The following is a 22,507-nucleotide window of genomic DNA, read 5'->3' on the forward strand; positions in this document are numbered from 1 at the left end:
GTTCCGAAAGCCCATATCGATGACGTGTCTTTGAATGTTTCGCTCGCTGGCCCTTGTCGATGGTCCAGCATTGAAATCTGGAGTAATATGTGGAAGGATTGCACTTCTGTCACGGTTCTCTTCAGTCGCTGTTGGTCCCGTTCTTGCAGGATCTTTTTCCGTCCACAGAGATATCGGAAATTTTATGTTTAACCGGATTCGTGACATCCATGTTACACTCGTGAAACGGTCGTATGGAACAATCTTTACTTTATCACTACCTCGGAGATGCTCTGTCCCATCGCTCGTGCGCCGACTATAACACAACTTTCAAACTCACTTAAATCTTGATAACCTACCACTGTAGCAGCAGTAACCGATCTAACAACTGCGGCAGACACTTGTTGTCTTATACAGGCTTTGCCGACCGCAGCGCCGTATTCTGCCTGTTTAGATATCTCTGTGTTTTAATATGCATGCCTGTACCTGTTTATTTGTCGGTTCAGTGTGTATAAAGCTCTACTCTCCGACGCATCTTTGGAAATATCAGTCATATGTTCGAAATGTTTGTACAGTAATAATGAAGCGAAACTAAATGCCACATTTCAAGGTTGAATGCAGAATAAGTACAGGTGAACAAGTGAAAGCAGTTACGGACAACTTAAGTTATGAAGCACTTTTTAAGCATTGAACTTTGACTCAAGATCTCTAATATTCCACAAGTGTCGTAGTTACACCACAATGTTACATGTAAGGTCACGGAAAATTGCCGCTAGAGTCTTAACACCATCATACATTTTTCTTAGGCGAAATGAAATGCTGATAACGTAGCCCTTTCAAACATCATAGGCGAAATTTATGAGGGCAATGAAGGAGATAAAACGAGTGGGCCTTAGCCGGGACGTGGGGCGGGGGTGAGGGCGGAATCCGCGGCACTTGTCACCCCCGGAGAGCGCCGTCGTCTTATGCGCGGCCATAGATAACACGTGCCCTGACACTGAGCAACGGCGCGGAGCGGCGTCCGCCGGCAGATAGATGGCACTGCTGAGCCGCTTATAATGGAGCACTCGAGTAGCTCAACCAGGGAGGGAGTCTGTAACGGAGCTGAACCTCGGCGCGTAACTGACAGCGGCTATGTAGCACTGCTCGTGTTGCTGCTGGCTGGTTCGCCTAGGCACGCCATTTGAGAAGGTGTTCCATCCTGCCGTATTCCCTTCACACCTTGGTGGTAGAAAAACATCTTACCTTCACAATTGAAAGAAAAACAGGCCTCGGTCACTATATTTAAACGAATTAACCGGGTTTCAACACTGCTAGGAGTGTCTTCCTCAGAATTTAAATCAAAGAATGGTCTATATTCTATAACATGGTCACAGAATTATGACCAAAAACGTATGGTAGAGTATAAGTACGGAATTATCGTACTTATGTCATTTATAAAATAATAAATATTCTAAAAGGGCATTAGTCATAAAGATATTTAAGATAAATAAAATTGTGATGGAGAGCCACTAAGGCCTGCTCGTTAGTTGCGTGGTGCAGGTTGCAAAACGGAGTCTTTGTTCTTTTGGCATATTTATTATTTTATAATTGCGTACTTATACTCTACCATACGTTTTTAGTCATAATTCTGTGACCATGTTATAGAATATAGACCATTCTTTGATTTAAATTCTGAGGAAGACACTCCTAGCAGTGTTGAAACCCGGTTAATTCGTTTAAATATAGTGACCGAGGGCTGTTTTTCTTTCAATTGTAATATTCACGGTCTCTGAACCTGCAGCTAAGTAAAAAATTTTGCTAATCTTACCGTCAGTTTTTGGCCTACCGTATGAACTTTTCATACGCAACTCGGGCGTAAATGACATGCCGCTATTTGGGATGGATAATGAGATGCCAAACATGTGTTTATACATGTTATTATAAATTACTTCTGATCCTTTTGTGACATGCGCCAGCAGCATCGATATGTTTGGAGGCCAGTAGCGATATTATGGCAGGCTGGAGTGCTTTTGGCGGATGACCGGCTGCGACAGGTGAAAATACACTACTGGCCATTAAAATTGCCACACCACGAAGATGACGTGCTACAGAGACGAAATTTAACCGTCAGGAAGAAGATGCTGTGATATGCAAATGATTAGCTTTTCAGAGCATTCACACAAAGTCGGTGGCGACACCTACAACGTGCTGACATGAGGAAAGTTTGCAACCGATTTCTCATACACAAACATCAGTTCACCGGCGTTGCCTGGTGAAACGTTGTTGTGATTTCTCGTGTAAGGAGGAGAAATGCGTACCGTCACGTTTCCGACTTTGATAAAGGTCGGATTGTGGCCTATCGCGATTGCGGTTTATCGCATCGCGACATTGCTGCTCGCGTTGGTCGAGATCTAATGACTGTTAACAGAATATGGAATCGGTGGGTTCAGGAGGGTAATACGGAACGCCATATACACCACATAGTTTTATTGTCTGATCTATCCTGTAAATATGATCCCAGTCGTATAGCGGGCAGACTTAACAATAATTTGCACTGTAATCGCGGGACTACTTTGTGTAAAACACACACACACACACACACACACACACACACACACACACACACACACATACACAAGCGCTCGCACGCAGACACGCAGCTCAAAACATTTCACATTCATGCTCTACAGGTACTGCAAGAAATATATTGCTGCATCACAAAATAGCACCGAACGTGGCATATCTCCAGCTTTCGGACAGCAGACTCGTATCACCAGCCGCTGACAGGGCAAAGGATGCCCTGGTGTCTCTTCAAGTCCGTCGTGTTCTACTGATCCCCAATATTCCGTCTTGCATTCAAAGTGGAGTGGCAGGACTTGGCTTTCACATAATTTAATGACATTTTAAATCGCCATGGTCGTGTGTCGTATCGTGACTGCACAGAATACCAGAATAGATGTTGATCCGGTGGACAGAAGATATTTAGGACTAGGGAATGGTCGACATTCAACCAAGAGAGCGTAACAGGCAAATACCTAATACACTGTCCAGTCACATGTCAAAAGCATGAGTAACCACCTTTTGCAGCTCGGACCGCTGCGAGACCTCCTGGTAGAGAGTGAATTTCTGGAATGTACCGACAGGAATGTGGACCCATGCCGACTCCAGTCCATGGCCGGTTGCGCTAGGTCTCTCGATTGAGGAACCGTGAGGCGAACCGTCCCATCAAGGGGGTAACTGATTAGCGATTGGGTTTAAATCCTAGGAAGGTAGGGAGGGAGGGTGGTGGTGGATGGTGGCCAGGGGAGTACAGTAGACTATTCCTGGCTGCTCTTCGAACCACACGCATACACTGTTAAGTGTGTGACACGTTGCATTATCCTGTTGGTAGATGCCACTGTGCCAGTAGAAATAAACTGCATGCAGGGGTGGCCATAGTCCCCGAGAATAGAGCCATACTTGTGTTGAACTTTTGTGCTCTACAGGGAACGCCATGCAAACAAACCAGACGTGCAAGGCAACGACTACCTGTCGCCACTCAGTGGACGTCCAGCTTTCGTCGCCTATGAGTATGTGTACATGAACCAGGCACCTGTTGCAGCGGCCCACAGGCAACAACGTTCACTGAACGGTATTTGACGAGACATTGTGGTAGCTTATTTGTTCATCTGAGGCTCAATTCGGCGTCTGTTTGCCTGTACATCGCTCACCCCTGTCATCTATAGCCCTTGATGCTCCGCAGTTACCTTGGCGCCGGTTTTGTACAGCGCCGTTTTGCCATGAACAATATCACAGCGGCAAGTGAACTGTTTACTGACTTAGTCGTTTCGAAAATATTTCCACCCTTGGCCCAAAAGTAATTGATCATGCGCTTTTGGACGACAGAAGGATAGCTCCGTTTCCACACTACAACCGCGACTGTACTGTATCCATTCCACTGGTAGTGCTACCACCTGCCGTCTGTTGAGTGGTTACTACACGTTGTGACCGGATGCGGTCGGTGGTTCTATTAATGTTTCTGGACCGTGGACATGCTGAAAGAAGAAGGGAAATGCGTCAGCTCACCTATCGTTGACTATGGAACCGAGATGTACACTACTGGCCATTACAATTGCTACACCAAGAAGAAATGCAGATGATAAACGGGTATTCAGTGGACAAATGTTTTATACTAGAACTGACATGTGATTACATTTTCACGCAATTTGGGTGCATAGATCCTGAGAAATCAATGGCAAGAACAACCACCTCTGACCGTAATAACGGCCATGATACGCCGGGGCATTGAGTCAAACAAAGCTCGGATGGCGGGTACAGGTACAGCTGTCCATGCAGCTTCAACACGATACCACAGTTCATCAAGAGTTGTGACTGGCGTATTGTGACGACCCAGTTGCTCGGCACCCATTGACCAGGCGTTTTCAATTGGTGAGAGATCTGGGGAATGTGCTGGCCAGGGCAGCAGTCGAACATTTTCTGTATCCAGAAAGGCCCATACAGGACCTGCAACAGGCGGTCGTGCATTATCCTGCTGAAATGTAGGCTTTCGCAGGGATCGAATGAAGGGTAGAGCCAAGGGTCGTAACACATTTGAAATGTAACGTCCACTGTTCAAAGTGCCATCAATGCGAACAAGAGGCACCCCATACTATCAGGCCGGGTGATACACCAGTATGACGATGACGAATACACGCATCCAGTGTGCGTTCACTGTAATGTCGCCAAACACGGATGCGACCATCATGATGCTGTAAACAAAACCTGGATTCATCCGAAAAAATGACGTTTTGCCACTCGTGCACCCAGGTTCTTCGGTGAGTACACCATCGCAGGCGCTCCTGTCTGTGATTCAGCGTCAAGGGTATCCGCAGCCATGGTCTCCGATTTGATAGTCAATGCTGCTGCGAACGTCGTCAAACTGTTCGCGCAGATGGTTGTTGTCTTGCAAACGTCCCCATGTGTTGACCCGGGGATCGAGATGTGGCTGCACGATCCGTTATAGCCATGCGAATAAGATGCCTGTCATCTCGACTGCTAGTATACGAGGCCGTTGGAATGCAACACGGCGTTCCGTATTACCCTCCTGAACCCACTGATTCCATATTCTGCTAACAGTCATTGGATCTCGACCAACGCGAGCAGCAATGTCGCGATACGATAAACCGCAATCGCGATAGGCTACAATCCGACCTATATCAAAGTCGGAAACGTGATGGTACGCATTTCTCCTCCATACACGAGGCATCACAACAATGTTTCACCAGAAAACGTCCGTCAACTGCTGTTTGTGTATGAGAAATCGAATGGAAACTTTCCTCGTGTCAGCACGGTGTAGGAGTCGCCACCGACGCCAACCTTGCGTGAATGCTCTGAAAAGCTAATCATTTGCATATCACAGCATCTTCTTCCTGTCGGTTAAATTTCGCATCTGTAGCACGTCATCTTCTTGGTGTAGCAAGTTTAATGGCCAGTAGTGTAAATAGTCATTCTGCTTACTGCTGTTTCAGTATGGGATGTTCAAAGTGTACGCTTATGTTATGTCGACACTGTAGACAGCACGTTGGAAATGCTATTGTCGTCGGTTAAGTTTGCAGTCTGTTTGCTGGTGACTGCCGTAGACGCGGTGCCGGTGGTCGGCGGAGGCGGTGCTGTCGCGGGACGCGCTGCCGCTGGCGGTGCGGCTGTGCCCGGAGGCGGAGAGCGTGCGCGTGCGCTGCGACAGCGACACGCCGCACGACGCGCTCGAGGCGCTCGTGCGGCTGCGGCGCATGCGCGAGCTCAGCGTCGCCTGCGTCACCAGCGGCGAGCGCAGCCTGCTCGACTTCCAGGACCTGCTGCCGTTGCTCGACGCGCACGGCCAGAGGCACCTCGTCTCGCTAGAGCTCAAGGTGCGTAGTCCGCCCGCGCTGCGCCGTTGAGCTCAGTGGCCGGTATTCGGCTTGCGACGCCATCGGGTATTTGTACTTTTTTTTTTTTTTTTCAATCGTACGTGAGGTTCAGATCTCAAATACGAGGATCACTCCAAAAGAAATGCACACTATTTTTGAAAAAAATACAGTTTTTATTCTGCGTGTGTGAAAGTTTTGCAGGTGTAAATACATCCTTCCCGCTTGTTTTCAAACTTAGTTCTACCTGTTCCCGTCAGTGGCGCCGTCACAACATGTCTTCAAGATGGCTGCTACTCTTGACGCTCGTCAGAAGCAGCGTGCTGTCATAAAATTCCTGAGCTGTGAAAACGAGACAGTGGGAAACATCCACAAGACGTTGAAAAAGGTGTATGGCAATGCTGCTGTCGATCGCAGTACAGTTAGTCGGTGGGGAAGCAGATTACGTGACGAAAGCGGGCACGGAAATATTGAGGATTGTCCTCGCAGCGGCAGGCCTCGAACTGCACACACTCCAGACAATGTGCAGAGAGTTAACGAATTGGTGACGCTGATAGACGCATCACAGTAAACGGATTGTCGTGCTACGTTGAGATAGGGGAAGGAAGTGTTTGCAGAATACTGAAAGTGTTGGCGTTGAAAAAGGTTTGTGCAATGTGGGTTCCCAGGATGTTGACAGTGGCTCACAAAGAAACAAGAAACACGGTATGCAACGAACTTTTGGAACAGTACGAGAATGGTGGAGATGAATTTCTTGGAAGAATTGTGACTATCATCTCTTTGAGAAACTGAAAGACTCTCTTCGTGGAACAAGGTTTGATGATGACGACTCCTTTGTGTACGCTGCCAAACAGCGGCTCCAACAGGTTGGTCCAGCATTTTACCGTGCGGGTATACAGGTGCTGGTTCCAAGATGGGGTAAGGCAGTTGAGAAGAATGGATATTATATAGAGAAATAAAAATATTGTTCGTAAAGGATGTATCTACACACTGTAGAACTTTCAAAGGTGTATAATAGAAGATAAATTTTTTAAAAAAATTGTGTGCATTTCTTTTGGAGTGACCCTCGTATCAATCACCCGAAACAGTTTGATGCAACTCCCAGAAATTCTCGAGTAAATCAAGTTTTCCGCTCGAGCCTTATACCCTAGAACACGACTCTCCAAACCGCGGCCCTCAGGGTTTAAGCGGACCATAAAGTGAGCATTTAACACACTATCGGTAGAAAATGAACTTCTTTAAAACGTAATGCCAATATTTTCAATTTCAAATTCCCCCCGCACGATGCTATCTCTCATTGGTCCAAGAGGGTTTATTGTTATTATTTCTTTTTTTTTTTTTTGCCTCAGCTTACATTATGTGCGGCTTAAAAGTACCTGTCTTCTTCCGCTGAGCCCCAGGTAGTTAAAAGGTTGGACACCAGTGACGTGCAACAGTGTCCTATTTTTTTTTTGATGAGGCTTGTGTTTCTGTGCTACGCGCCTACCACGTCCATGGCTATGATGAAATTTTATACCGTTGCATTTGCATAAACATTTCCATGATGAATGTAATACGTAAGGATGAACAAAATTTAAGTCTCTTTCAATTTAAACACTCTTTCACAAAAATTCAGGGATTAAGAATCTGTATGTGCGATGACAATGGCATATTTGTGCACAGTGCGTTGTTGGAAATAGGAAGACCAGCGTTTTTCATAAAAACGATAGTTAGCCATATCCTAATTAACATGTATATGATGGATTTTATATTTAAGTGAAGCATGTATTTGAACGAAACGGAAGATAACGTAGCACTTAATGACTGAAATAAGACTCGAACCAGTGATCACCAGTTTCGAGAGCTACTGATTTTTTTCCAATCTCAGTGTATCTCGTGCTTCACGGTTCAAATGGCTCTGAGCACCATGTGATTTAACATCTGAGGTCATCAGTCCCCTAGAACTTACAACTACTTAAACCTAACTAATCTAAGAACATCACATACATCCACGCCCGAGGCAGGAGTCGAACCTGCTACCGTAGCATGTGCGTGGTTCCGGACTGAAGCGCCTAGAACCGCTAGGCCACAGTGCTTCACGGAAATCCTAAGAGAATATGCACCGTTGTTTACAAATTTGCATCAGCCAGGAATCGATCTTAAGACCCCTACGTTCCAGGCGAACAGTCTATCAGACGGTCACGCTGCCTGTGGGGAAATACCAACCTTCATTAAGCATATTTGAGGTGGTCGGAACACTTCGAAATCGATTTTCTTGAGATTTTTTGAGCGTTGCATGTAAGGGCTTTGCGAGGTTAAATTTGAGTTCTGAATTTCACGTACCGTTACCTGATACAGTAGCTAAGCAGGACACTGGCCACTGGAGTGGAAGAACTGAACCCAAGCCGTTGATATATGAAAAATATATAGTTTTTTTTATTTGCCAAGGCACTAAAAAGAAGGATATACTTATAGCATGCATAAAACGATTAAGCAAAATATGATCTTTCATACAAGCTCAACAATCTGAATCGTAAAACAGAGAGTCAGAACAAATTCCTAGAGAGACTTTAATTAAAGCAAAACGCCACTTGATTTGAAATCTAAAACTACAAAAACATTTTCCTTGAAATGCAACTGAGAAAATTCCGGTAATTGCACATGCGTGAACACAGGAGCCATAATTTTACCTACGATTCAACAACACATCGTAGTGTGCAGCACATTTACAGTACCAAATTTACGTGACTGTGATTGTTGTAGAAGAAGAGCCCAATGTTATCAACTATTTGCTCAATAATTAGACAAAAGGAAAATTTCTCGCAATATTAAGAACAATGCACCACACGGTGGTCTCACGTTCATCCCCTTAGTTCGCCTGGGCACCGGACTACGTATACAATAACTTCAATAATATTACGCAAACAGATTGAGTTCACCAAATAGTAATTAGTACATCATATACTTAGGTCCGCTAATGAACAAGGTAATGTGAATCAAGTGACCAAGACTTAGGCTTAAGTTTAACACATTCACTAACAAGAACATAAAACAGTAAAAATCACCTGACGTGCCTTTAAAAATAAATTTAAAAAAAGCTTTTCAAAAGCTCAAGCAAATATTCACAATGTAAAGTTACGCTGCACCCTGATTTTAGGAGAAATTAAAACTTTCAAACCTTAAACAAATATTCACAATTTGAGAACAGTAAGGCCACCCTTAAAGGAAGGTTAAAATGGCAAATTTTAAACAAAGTTCAGAGTTGTAAGGTTATTCTGAACCATACCCAAACGGTGAACACAAAATCTTCCCAATCGGCTTCGGTTCAGGGGAAAAGTTCCTGAATTAAAATGACCTGCTATAAGCAGTGAAGTTTCTGTAGAACGTGACATCCAGGAGGGGACTAACAACAAGGGGACACACCCAAGCCAGATGAAATAACAATTAGGTCGACGTCGTGTAAGGAAACAGGGAGCTGTAATAGTAAGCATGGCTGGTGAGAACCGAAGAACAACTCTTAACGTTCAAATAAAGCGGCTCATCAGTGAGGGTGGTTGCAAGCAGACCGGCGTGTGGACTCAACATTACAATATATTCCGTAAAACGCAACATACTGAACCGACGAAACCTAGTTCCACCATGCGACCCGCTGCTCCTACGTAGCGTTCTGACAGCTGCTTGCCGCTCCACACCGACCACTGATGCCCGCTGCTGTTTCGTAAACGCAACCGTATCGCCGGCAGTCAGCCCCACCCTTTGTTAGTCGCTCGCAAATACCACCTGTCCACCAGCTCCATCTTCGCACTATGACCAAAACTCTGCGATGGCTCGTAATTAACACTAGAAGTACCATGTGGATCATTTTTGACCCACGATGGTTTTTTGAGGTCCGTATCCCCATCTATAATCATCGCAGGACCAAATGCTCCTGTGACTTCTCATCATTTATGGGGTAACACAACTCACCAAAATTTCATCCCCCTACCTCGCTTAGAAGTATGAAAAATATACCTGTTATACCAGTAGTACCATTTGGGTAATTTTTGAACCATACCTATTTTAATGCAGTTTGATATCAGCAACACTGGTTTTCAGACACTAGCTAGTTATTTGTTCTTATGTTTTAGTTCGTTGATTGCAATAAGCAAGAAAACACGCAGAGAATTTTAGAATCTTTCACAAATATTCGGTACTTACTTTATTTTTCACTAAAAGTAAAAATACTATTAATACTCACGTAAACAATATGTCTTGATTCTGTCTCAGTCTTTTTATAAAGAAAAAATTATAACATTGTTTTACTTACTCGTTTTAACGACAATTGACGAAAGATTGTCGAATATCTTCTGTAAAATTTAAGATAAAAATTTACGTTTGACAGTGTACTATTCATTTTAGAGACGTATTGTCAATATGAAGACACTCAAAACACCACCCAGATACGAATGGAACGAGTGTTTTCTACTGTGGGTCAAAAATGACCCACATGGTATTAATAGGGTCCGGTGAAGTCCGGTACTTCTTGTGCTAAGATGATCGTAATTAAGAGCCCACTAACAGACGCGACATAAAATCTCTAGATAACGATACGGACGCCATATACCCGGAAAGCATGCATCAGTAGCATAGACATAAAAGATAGTACAAATCCGACAAGCCGAGTACCATGTGGTCTCTTTGTTAGACACATACTAGTTGACTGTCACCCTCGATTCTTTAAAGAATCGATCTCCTACTTATAAAACTGCGACAAACGTCTGATTAGTTCACAAATGAGCTAATCTATTAATATTTCACATTAAGTACGTGAGCGAGAAACTTTAAGCTTAGGTACCTAAGTTTTCGAGTATCAAAGTATCAGACGTAAGCAGCCGTATCTTTCAGTTATATTAACTCAGAAGCTTTAAGCTTTTATATCGCCAAATACCAGAGACCTTAGTATTTGACATAAATTTCAACTTGATACCTTTAACCTCCTGAGAAAAAAAGGGTCTTAACAGACGGTCAGACAGATGGACAATAAACTGATCCTAGCAGGATGCCGTTTTTAGCGATTAAGGTACGAAATCCTAAAAAGGTTTCATATTATGTTCGAAGTTTGCTGGAAGTCGTTAAGTCCTCCTATTGTGAAGCACTCGTTGAATATAGTCTGTGTAATTTGCTCCCCGTTTTAAGCAAGAGCTAGTTTTCTACGCATTTCAATATTTATGACTTCATATGTCCTGAAGTATGTGAAGTAAAGTGATACAATTTTGCAGGTACAGTAAGCAGTACCTGTGCTTATTGTATAAAATAAAATGCATGTTTCACCATCATCTGTTGTTCTTTTTTCTTTTTTTTTAATTCAAATATCTTCCGGTTCAGTCACAGGCCATCTTCACAGATTAGGGTTCACAGTTTGGGCTCGACATCACATCGCTCATTACGTAAATAATGGCCACGTGTCATATGTAAGTACTTATACCTCAGATCTCTTCAGTACTGTTCTGTTTACGCATGTTTTCAGTATGTTTGCTTTTAAAAGTCCTGTGTGTTATACTTGAATTAATGGCGTGCTCTACATGTGAGACATGGCCATTATTTATGTAGTGACAGATGTGATGTTGTGCCCAACACTGTTTTAACTCTAATCTATGAAGATGGTCTGTGACTGAAAAGTCAATATTTGGGTTTTAAAAAAGCAGTTAATGGTCAGAAATGCATTTTATACATTGCATGACGATTGTTGTTAATCATCTTCCAAAAATATGTGCTGTGAATAGAGTTAATAGTAGGGTGGTAGTAAGTTAAAATATCACGTTTGATGCTCAGTGGCAGGAAGTTAAAATGTCATGTTTGATGGTAAAGTCCATTTCTTTCGTCGTGTTTTGACGAATATCGGCGGGAAAATGTTTCGTAATGATGGGAAAACAGTGTAAATTTTGTTGACCATCTCTATGTGTTCTCATTCTCAAACATTGTGTAAGTAGGCTGTTTAGGTTCTTTTAAAGGTAACGCCACGTAGCTCTCTGTATGAAAATCACCGGCTGTGCTGTGTGCAGTCTGGGTCTGGGTGGCATTGTTGGAATTTGTTATTGTAGTGTTCGGCAGTTGGCTGTTAACAGCACGTAGCGTTGGCAGTTGGAGGTGACCCGCCAGCAGTGGTGGATGTGGGGAAGTGAGATGGCGGATTTTTGAGAGCGGATGATCTGGACGTGTGTCCATCAGAAACAGTACATTTGTAAGACTGGATGTCATGAACTGATATATATAATATGACTTTTGAACACTATTAAGGTAAATACATAGTTTGTTCTCTATCAAAATCTTTCATTTGCTAACTATGCCTATCAGTAGTTAGTGCCTTTAGTAGTTTGAATCTTTTATTTAGCTGGCAGTAGTGGCGCTCGCTGTATTGCAGTAGTTCGAGTAACGGAGATTTTTGTGAGGTAAGTGATTTGTGAAACGTATAGGTTAATGTTAGTCAGGGCCATTCTTTTGTAGGGATTTTTGAAAGTCAGATTGCATTGCGCCAAAAATATTGTGTGTCAGTTTAACCACAGTCATGTATAATTGTTTTAAGGGGACGTTTCATATGTCGACCCTTAGCCGAGGATACTTCACTGGAATCTTCTGATTTTTTTCTTGTAGTTTGTGTAATTAGTGTAGCTTTTGTTTATTGCTAGCGCGTAATTGTAGAGAGAATCTCCTTTGTAGTTGCAGTCTTTCATTGTCGTACAGTAAAACAGTTGTGGCATGCATGTAGATTTGCACCAAGTATTTCGCAGCTGCGCTAGCGATTAACTAGATATTATTTTCAGTGCTATGTTAATGTTTTCTCTTAATTTTGCTCTACAAAGTGTGCTTTTCTGTGTTATCGTGTGAAATACGTGATAATTATGGCGTGTGAAAAACGTAACACTAGGCTCCAAAGTAAACTGAGAAATAATAGTGACGACGAGCGTAGCTTATCGGCACCACTGTGTAATGAATTAACAGACATTCGAAGTAGTAATTTGGTAATTGTGTATAGGGAAATGGAGCGGGCGGCAAATAATGGCGTAGACAGTGAAACATTTAGTGAACAGGGAAGCATTATCGATCGATCGGTCGGCAACAGCTCGCCTCAGGAATCCGAAATGACAGGACACAATCTCGCAATTGCTGTAGATTCAGGTTTTGGGTCCTCACCGTTTTCTCAAATAAGCCAAGACACAATTTCTGCTTGTCAAAATGTGAATGTTGCCGGTGCAAATTCACTGCCGGAAAGCACTGAGGAACATGTTTCAGACACCAGTGCATTGTTGTTACAATTAATACAACAAATGGGACAAAAGCTTCAAAAGTTAAACACAATGGAACAAAAGCTTCAAAAGTTAGACACAATGGAACAAAATCAGAGACAAACACAGCAAAAGCTTCAAAAGTTAGACACAATGGAACAAAGTCTTGGGAAGTTAGACACCACGCTTGAACAAACACGTGAAGATTTAACTACTGAGTTACATAACATTGAATTGAAATGTCAAAAAGTCTGTAATGACGTAAAAACACAAATTTGTGTGCATTTTCAACCTATTTTTTCGCGGCATGAAAATGCATTACAGAATCACGAAGCAGCCATAAAAGAACTGCAAACTATCGTTCATGAAAATCATGAGACTTTGCAAGCTAAAATTGACTCAGTTGCATCTACCGATTCGGTTACACAACTTGCAAAAACTCAGGAAGACTTAAAGGACACAGTAGATACCCTGAAAATTGGTTCAGAAAGACACATGGAGGAAATTAGTTCATTATCAGAGAAAGTGGTTGAACTTTCGGATCAGCTAAATAATTTATCTACGATGGTAGTAGATAATCTGAATGACACGAAACCGGTAGTCTTTAATGACACAGAAGAGTGCGAACAAATTAGGAAATTCAAACAAAATCAGAATCAAATTAATACGCAACACCAAAGAGAAATCGGGGAAGTACAAGATCAGCTGACACAGGTAATACAAGAATTACGTATTTTAGAGGACACTCGCGCTCCAATATGGGAAGAGGGACAAAGAAATACGGAACAGCCACAATATAATAACACGGGTACTTCGGAAATTATGAAAGAAATTGGCAAGGTACACCGAATTTTGAGATGGAACCGCCGAAACGACGTAACAATGACCGACATGCGACTCGCCGACATGATGATTTTGACTATAAGCTGTTTATTACTACACATAAAGTCAAAACATTTAAGAATTCCGCCAACGACATTCATCCACAAGCGTGGCTTCGTCAATTCGCTCATTGTTTTCCTCCCAACTGGTCATTAGAGCACAGATTAGAATTTATGTGTGGCTATTTAGAGAATGAACCAGCTGTATGAATGCGATCGTTCATTCACGACTGCCACAGTGAAGGAGAATTTTATCATGCTTTCCTCTCAGGATATTGGTCTCAAGCTACACAAGACCGAGTAAAACATAGCATCATAATGATGAAACATTTCGAACAATCTGAATTCTCCAGTCTTGTGAAATATTTTGAAGACATGTTGCACAAGAATCAGTACCTGTCAAACCCATACAGCCCCTCAGAACACATCCGCATTTGCTTAATCAAATTACCTGAACATTTACGACATACTATTTTGGCAGGACGTTTCAAAGACGACATTGAAGCTTTTCAGGGACTGTTAGAAGAATTGGAAATTGACACTGACAATATCAGAACGCGAAAACAGGAGCACAACAATTACAGGTCACATCCGTCACAATTCCGCGATGACAGAAATAATAAATGGACACGACAAGGCTATTCTTACAACGTAAATCGTGACCAAAACAGACACCACCCGTATGACAACCGTTGGCAGAGTAGTAATAATTACAGGGAAAGATCACCTCTCTGCGGTAATTACTATCACAGAGACAATCAGAGAAGCAGACAATATGGGAACCAAAATAACTATTATCAAGGGAGACAGAATAAGTTCAGACGCAACAGTTCAGCGCGCAGTTACGATTCAGAGAGAAATTCTCCACCACGTGACCGACGAGAAAGAAATTATGGAATATACGACATGACGACAGACGATATTTATAGTAACGACAGACCTGAATTGCATCAGAACTGGCGGGATTCATACAGGGCGGGGCCCTCTCGACAAGGTGAATTTGTAGAAGTTAGGTCTCCAAATCCCAATAACGACGCGCGCCAACAAAGAGACAGACAATGACTCGCACCGCAGGCAGCCACGTGTGCCGGCTGGCTCAGTGAAAAATAACATAGGGGCTAACCTTGAGAAAAATTTTAGCATTCTTTACCGACATATACCGCATACTTGCGTTCAAGTTGATTTACTGCATACTGAGGAAAGGTAAAGGATTACACCACATTTCACATGTAAAACAGTTTATTGAAAGATAATCTGTTATTTAATATAGTCTTTGCCATAAAACCTTTCACTTCACGCTACTAGTACAATTTGTCACACTGAGAAACTGTTAACATGCAACAATGTTTTGAAGTTAACTATCTAGTCTAGAACCTAGGGAACATATGTAAACAGAAATTACGAATGCATTGTTATAGTGAACAGACGACACAGTTACATTTCACTGCACACGTTTCTGTCGGTCATAGTAATGCACAATATGTGAGAAGTTGGGACTGTTAGTGTTTGCACGTGTGTTAATAGTTTAGCAAGGGACTGGTTAACAGCATTGCTGGTTATAAGGACAATTCCAAAAACTTTGTGAGTGCACAAGTGGTGGTTTATGGACTTGCTATATTATCCGCAAAACTCTTCGATGGTGATTGTGCACCTGCAGAGTCACGACAGATTGCTGCTGGCCGTCTCTACAAGGATTGCAGTGGGTCTATACTTTTGATGGCCCCCCAATACCATTATCTCTACAAGGACTGCAGTGGGTCTGCACCTCTGGTGGCCCACCAATACCATACTCTCTACCAGGACTACAGTGGGTCTGCTCTGTGATGACCTACCTACCAATATTCTTCAACACTTCGACTGACTCTGCTGTGGGTTTGCTCTGTTGTGGACCATTACCTGTCTGCATGTCAAGAGTCAGCATTATCTTTCTGTTGTAAGGACAACACTACTTCTTCAAGACTGCATGGAAATCCACTACTTCCATGTGCATTTCCTTTTACTGCTCAGACTTCATGCATAAAATTGTAATTAACACTGTGATGAATGATCAGGACTGTCTTTATGGACTGTGAGAAAATTATAGCTTTTGACCAACATTGTATCAATAAGTGCGTGCATTTGACATCTTTGTTATTGTAATTATGAAAAGTTTTATCAAATCATTATTGGCCACAGCCCAAAACAATTTGTAAAATTTTTTGTGGGGAACATGGGGGCTATGTAAGTAGGCTGTTTTTTTAAACGTAACGCCACGTAGCTCTCTGTATGAAACTCACTGGCTGTGCTGTGTGCAGTCTGTGGCTGGGTGGCATTGTTGGAAATTGCTATTGTAGTGTTGGGCAGTTGGCTGTTAACAACACATAGCGCCAGCAATGGTGGATGAGGGGAAGTGAGATGGTGGATTTTTGAGAGCGGATGATCTGGACGTGTGTCCATCAGAAACAGTACATTTGTAAGACTGGATGTCATGGACCGATATATATAATATGACTTTTGAACACTATTAAGGTAAATACATAGTTTGTCATCTATCAAAATCTTTCATTTGCTAACTATGCCTGTCAGTAGTTAGTGCCTTTAGTAGTTTGAATCTTTTATTTAGCTGGCAGTAGTGGCGCTCGCTGTATTGTAGTAGTTCGAGTAACGAAAATTTTTGTGAGGTAAGTGATTTGTGAAACGTATAGGTTAATGTTAGTCAGGGCCATTCTTTTGTAGGGATGTTTGAAAGTCAGATTGCGTGGCGCCAAAAATATTATGTGTCAGTTTAAGCACAGTCATGTATAATGGTTCTAAGGGGACGTTTCAATTGCACGAATATATTACGGGTGATTTGCGTATCGCGTGTTACACTTCCATAAGAAATAAACACAGTTTATGACTGCATTATTCTCTTAATGTGTTAAAGGTTTAACATAAGATTACAGCTCTTAATGACTAGATTAAGGTAGCATTTTAGATTTCTAGATTCCGACAACTACTCCATGAAATATTGAAAATTATAGTTTAATGGCCCATGTTAGCCGTTAGTAAGCTGCAGTGGTTCCTCGCGTTAGGCGTTTAATAGTATAGATTTTTCATATAGTAATGCAATGCTCTCGGCGTTATGCTGGCTTACATAACGGAGTATCTCGGGTCGATGCAGACAGCCCTTGGTTCATAGTCGACGGCGCGGTCACTCTTGCGGTGAGCAGTCGGCGAATCACTCACACTGTTCAGTATTCATCCGGACCCCTAGAATGTCCACGCCTCCGCCATCTCCTTGGGTTATGTGCCCCTTGCAGTTTTTGGTAGCGTATTTGAAATGCCATTCTTAAGTAAAGAAGTGAGCAGTTCCTAATTGTTCAAAATAACATACGCTATACCACGTAAACCAAATCAGTCAATAAGGTTTCAAATCGACATGCACTGAAAAGTGCCGCCAGTACACAATAATAATACCTGTCGCTCGCAGAAAGTCCTTCCAATAGTTTTTTATCTGCCGACTCTATGTATCGCAATACATAAAAAGTGTGTGACCGCCCATATAAGCCTTTTAGTTATTACTATTGCTACACTCAGTGGGATTTCTGAGTGTCACCCTCCTAGCTGTAGAGTGCAGCTGTTATAACTTTAATAGAAACTCTGTTCAGTCTGGAGCAATAATGTGCCTTCGACTGTGGAAGTTCTTTGCAGCTTAAAGGCGGTATCATTTTCGTGGTTAATTGTGGTATTTAATAATGAACAAAACAACAAAGAGCAGAAATTAACAATAATTCTCTCTTTTTATACTATTATCATAAGGCACAGAGAAATGCATTAAACCCACAGGATACATTAATACTTGGTTGCTCTCACCAAATGTGTACATTATTTTCAGCAGCTCAGCATGTTCATTGTAGCAAAATGTCACAACCTGCCACAGTTTATACCTACATGTTTCTTAATTCTGACAGAGATTGTAGAACATCGCCAGCGTATGACTACCCTATTATATTTCGTAAACGTGGGTTGGCGTACTTTTCAGACAACATGCTACGGTATGGAGTATGGAATGTCAGAATGTTGGACGCAGTGAGAAACCTAGAAAGAAATAAGCAAAGTTTTAGTCTTGATATAGTGGGCGTCAGTGAGGTGTAACGGAAAGAAGATAAGAATTCCTTTTCAGACGAATATAGGGCAACATTAGTATCAGCAGAAAATGATATAACGGGAGTAGGATTCAATATGAGTAGGAAAGTAGGACAGAGAGTTAGCTACTTTGAACAATTCTATAATAGGGTTGTTCTCATGAAATACGACAGCAAATTGCGACCTACAACGACACTTCAGGTATACAAGCCGACGTCACAAGCAGAAGATGAAGAGAGAGAGAAAATATATGAAGAAAGTGAATGGGTAATTCAGTATATATACGGGAATGAAAATTAATGATGGGAAGTTGTAAGGTGGTTGTTGGGGAGGGAATAGAAAAAAAATGTTACGGGAGAATGGGTCTAGGCAGTAGGAACGAGAGTGAAAAAAGGTTAGTATATATCAAAAAAGGAATGACAATCATAAAATAATGGGAATTAAAATTTAAAGCGAAATGATAACAATGATAAGATACGCTGACGACATTGCTGTCTTCAGTGAGACTAAAGTAGAATTACAAGATCTGTTCGAATTAAATGAACGGACTAATGAGTACAGACAACGGACTGAAAGTGAACTGAAAAAAGGCAAATGCAATGAGAATAGCGAGAAACTGAAAATCAAAATTGGCGAACACCCTGAAAGTAAAACAGTCCACGACGGAAGAAGCAAGAAGGACAAAAAGCAGACTAGCACTGACAAAAAGGGTATTCCTGTGAAACAGAAATCTACTGGCATCAGACATAGGCCTTACCGTGAGGAAGAAATTTCTGAGAAGGTACGTTTGGAGCACGGAACTCCAGGGCAGTGAATCATAGACAGTGGGAGAATCGTAAAAGGACAGAAGGGAAACGTTTGAGATGAGTTTCTACACAGGGATGTTGAATATTAGGTGGACTGCTAATATAGGGGACGAGGGCGTTCTCTGCAGATTCGGCGTAGGATACGGAAAACAGCGACACGAACGGACAGAATGACCGGATGTGTGTTAAGGCATAAGAAATAACCTCAAATTAAGTAGCGGGAACTACAGGGTAAAACTGTGAAGGAAGACATATATTGGAACACATTGAGCAATTAATTGAGGACATAGGGTACAAGTACTACTCTGAAATCAATAGGTTGGTGCAGGAGAGCAATACGTGGTGGTCCACGTCAAACAAGTCAGAAGATTTATGGAAATCACACAAGTCATCATGTGTGGAACCTTCCTTACGATGATGAACTTGCTCTAGTTCCCCTCTGCTTATGATGAAAACAATTATTTATTTATTTCTGCGCTGTGCAGTTTCTAGGAAATAATTTTATTCATCGAAAGGAACACTGTCATCCACTAGTGTTACCAAAGTTTTGTATCGTTGTCGTCTAGGTACCTTTAAAACAGATTCAGTTATTACACCAAAATTCTGTTTTTACAGGATCTTTGCGAAATTTCTAAATATACATAATAGGGAAAAATCCATGTCTGATATCGCAATATCGTTTACACCAGCATAATAAAACAACAAAAAGGAATCTGATATCAGCAACTGAAATCCGCATACGTCGGGAAGGTTTCAGTCATTGTATAGAGTATACAACATTGAGCTAATAGTAGAATTTAATAGATACTGAAATACACTAAATGGAAATGAAAATGTTAATTACCCACATTCCAAACTAAATGACTAAACAAAGAAATTACAAACAAGTGAGATAATCAAATGAATAAAAATAGTGCTTCAAAGACAGTACATTTCATCTGTTGCCCTAGTCTGCGTTCACTCCGCAATCAGCCATGGTCCACGTATCTGTGAGTTGTAAAAATCTTCAGAATTAAATGTGTATTCCGTTCAGCAAGGCGAAAATGGTGACAAATAGTTGTATATTTGTAAAACGACCGTTAATAAGAACAAAAAGTAATTTTGAAGTCTTTGATCTCGCCTCTCCCTTTCGGTTACTAAAATTGCCTAATAAATAAGATAAGCACCCAGAATACATAGCTGAATGTCAATGTAACTTCGCACACGATCACACCATCAGCAGGTACGTAAATGATTACAGACGCAGTTGTCCATGACATGTAGGATGGCAACCAGAGGACAATAGTGTTGTTCGGTTTAGTATTGTTAGCAGGCTTGGTAGGGAATGTAAATGGGGTGGAAGTGTAAGATGTCGAGCGATCACCGTGAAGTTTATTAGTTAGTTACTTGTTCCATAGATCAAATGTGCGATAAACGTTATAAAGTGCAACGGTTCAACACAATAAACATAGAACAGTTTATGTACAGCTAAACAAAAATAAAAAATATATGACTAAGCGTTGGCCATTTACAGTTTTTTTAAATGACCACTACTGCTGAAGAATTTCTCATTGCTATGATAGGAACAGTCAAGAAGAAATTTCTTTAATCTCTATTTGTAAATATTAATGCTACATGTCACGCATTTTGTTCCCATTGGTTGGTTGACTAAGTGGTTTAACAGCTGCATATTTCACCCCCTTCTTGTACAAATATTAGATTTATTAAAGGGCAATGCAGATCATCTTTCCTTCCAGTGCTGTACTTGTGAATATATCTGTTACTCTCAAACTTAGATCCACAATTGACAACAAAGTTCATGCGCGAACAAATGTACTGTGAGGCTGTTGTTAATATTCCTAGCTGCTTAAAGATATACAAGCAAAATCTACGTGTGCATACTCTGCGCATAATTCTTATTAGTTTCCTTTGCACAATGAATACTTTTTGGCCAAATGTACTCCAGACACCACTGAATGAAAATATGCAGAATACCTTATCTTGCTGAGTTCTATACGCCAAAATCTGGCAATTATACTTACGGAAAAAGTAGCCGAACCTAAATGTTTTAGCACGTCTCCTTTATGGTTTTTTCTGTTTACGTTTTCATCAATATGTACACCCAAGACAGAACTTTCTACTCTGCCGAAATTTCTTCTTGGTATGCTCTATTAATAGGTGTTGGGATATTTTTTATAGTGCAAAAGTGGTTGACCAGCGTTTAAAGGTAGCCCATTTGAGCAGACTGTTCAGTGACTTTCAGAAAAACATAATTTACTATTTTCTATCTTGATGTTTCTTTGCTCGGTTTCAGGGCAATGTTTCTATCATCAGAATTCAGGACTAATTATGCCTCCTGCTCAGATAACGTAACAGATCGGTAACATAAAACTAGAACAACAGCGAGCCAATGATGAAACCCTGTGCGATTTCCATTATAACTTTCCCATACACATGTGACATCCCTTTTTTGTTACTCGAACAGCCTACGAATACTTACTGCATTCCGTTTCATAAGTAAGAAGTAAATGAGGTATTTCTTAAACTATAAAGTCTCTAAGAACTTAACTGCTCTAACAGAATATTATGATTGACACTATAAAATGCCTTCCATAAGTTAGAAAAGGTCATAGATGGTGATATTTCATCACTTAAAGATTTTAGTAAGAGCTGAGCATTGCTGACTCAGCAGATTGACCCTTTCGAAATTCACTCTGTGACTGGCTAACTATCGCGTTACTACATGGTGGGTGACAACACTGGAGAGCTCTACTTTCTCAAAAATTTTGGGGTATGATGCAAGGTGACGAGACATTGTATCGTAATTATTGACATCTGTTGACTCACCCTTTGGTAGAGATGCCTATCAATGACATACATATATTTTCATGAAAAAAAAAACACTGCATTAATCATGCATTACGTAAGTGAATAATAACATTACATATTGTAGTGTTACTGGTTTGTTTGTTTTTTAGTGTATACTGGTCTCCTATTCTTAACTTCCGTGTGTGTATGTCCTGTAATGTGAACGTTCTTTCAGCCGAACAATGCAAGTGGTGTGCCTACGCAAACGCTATCTGATGGAATGAGTCACCAAATCAACATGAAATTGTCACTGCGTTCCAATTAACATTTTCAAAAAAAATATTAGAAAACATAAACTGTATACTAAAAAAATTATGTGAAATTCTGTATTGTGCAGTACAGGGAACAGTACTACAACGCATGGCGTCACTGTACGAGTCTTTCACCTCTAACACACAAAACTGACAAGTAAAGAAATCCCGCATGAAATTACAAACTGAAATTTGAAAGAATTTGCGAGTCCAAACTGACTAAGTAGAATTCCGAACATTAAATGACACGCAGGAGAACATGTAACAGCACACTGTAAGAGTAAGAATGTCTGAGAAAAGAAATGAGATCTGAACCAAACTTTAACCGAGATGATCCTGATGCCTCTAAATAATCTTATCGTGGCCTAACAGTTGTTTAAATTGCCGTGACAAACTTTCGTGACTTACCTTCTGGCAAGACAACTCGGTACAGTTCGAAAATGGTGAATGTTAAAATGCAGTACAACGGCAAACTGGCTAAAGAAAACCTTGCCCAAGAACAATTCAAGGAAAAGCGTGAATGATATA

At 41.3% G+C, this 22,507-nt stretch overlaps 1 protein-coding gene across 1 annotated transcript in view; it reads left to right on the plus strand.

Moving 5' to 3' along the window:
- The window catches only part of LOC126456014 (uncharacterized), a 259,144-nt gene that overhangs the window by 194,722 nt on the left and 41,915 nt on the right, over positions 1–22,507 (plus strand). The window contains exon 6 of the mRNA XM_050091770.1: positions 5,580–5,849. Within this exon, the coding sequence (XP_049947727.1) occupies positions 5,580–5,849 (270 nt within the window). The remainder of the gene's footprint in view (positions 1–5,579; positions 5,850–22,507) is intronic.

The sequence above is a fragment of the Schistocerca serialis genome, chromosome 2 (assembly GCF_023864345.2).
Source record: "Schistocerca serialis cubense isolate TAMUIC-IGC-003099 chromosome 2, iqSchSeri2.2, whole genome shotgun sequence".
Taxonomy (NCBI): Eukaryota; Metazoa; Arthropoda; class Insecta; order Orthoptera; family Acrididae; genus Schistocerca; species Schistocerca serialis.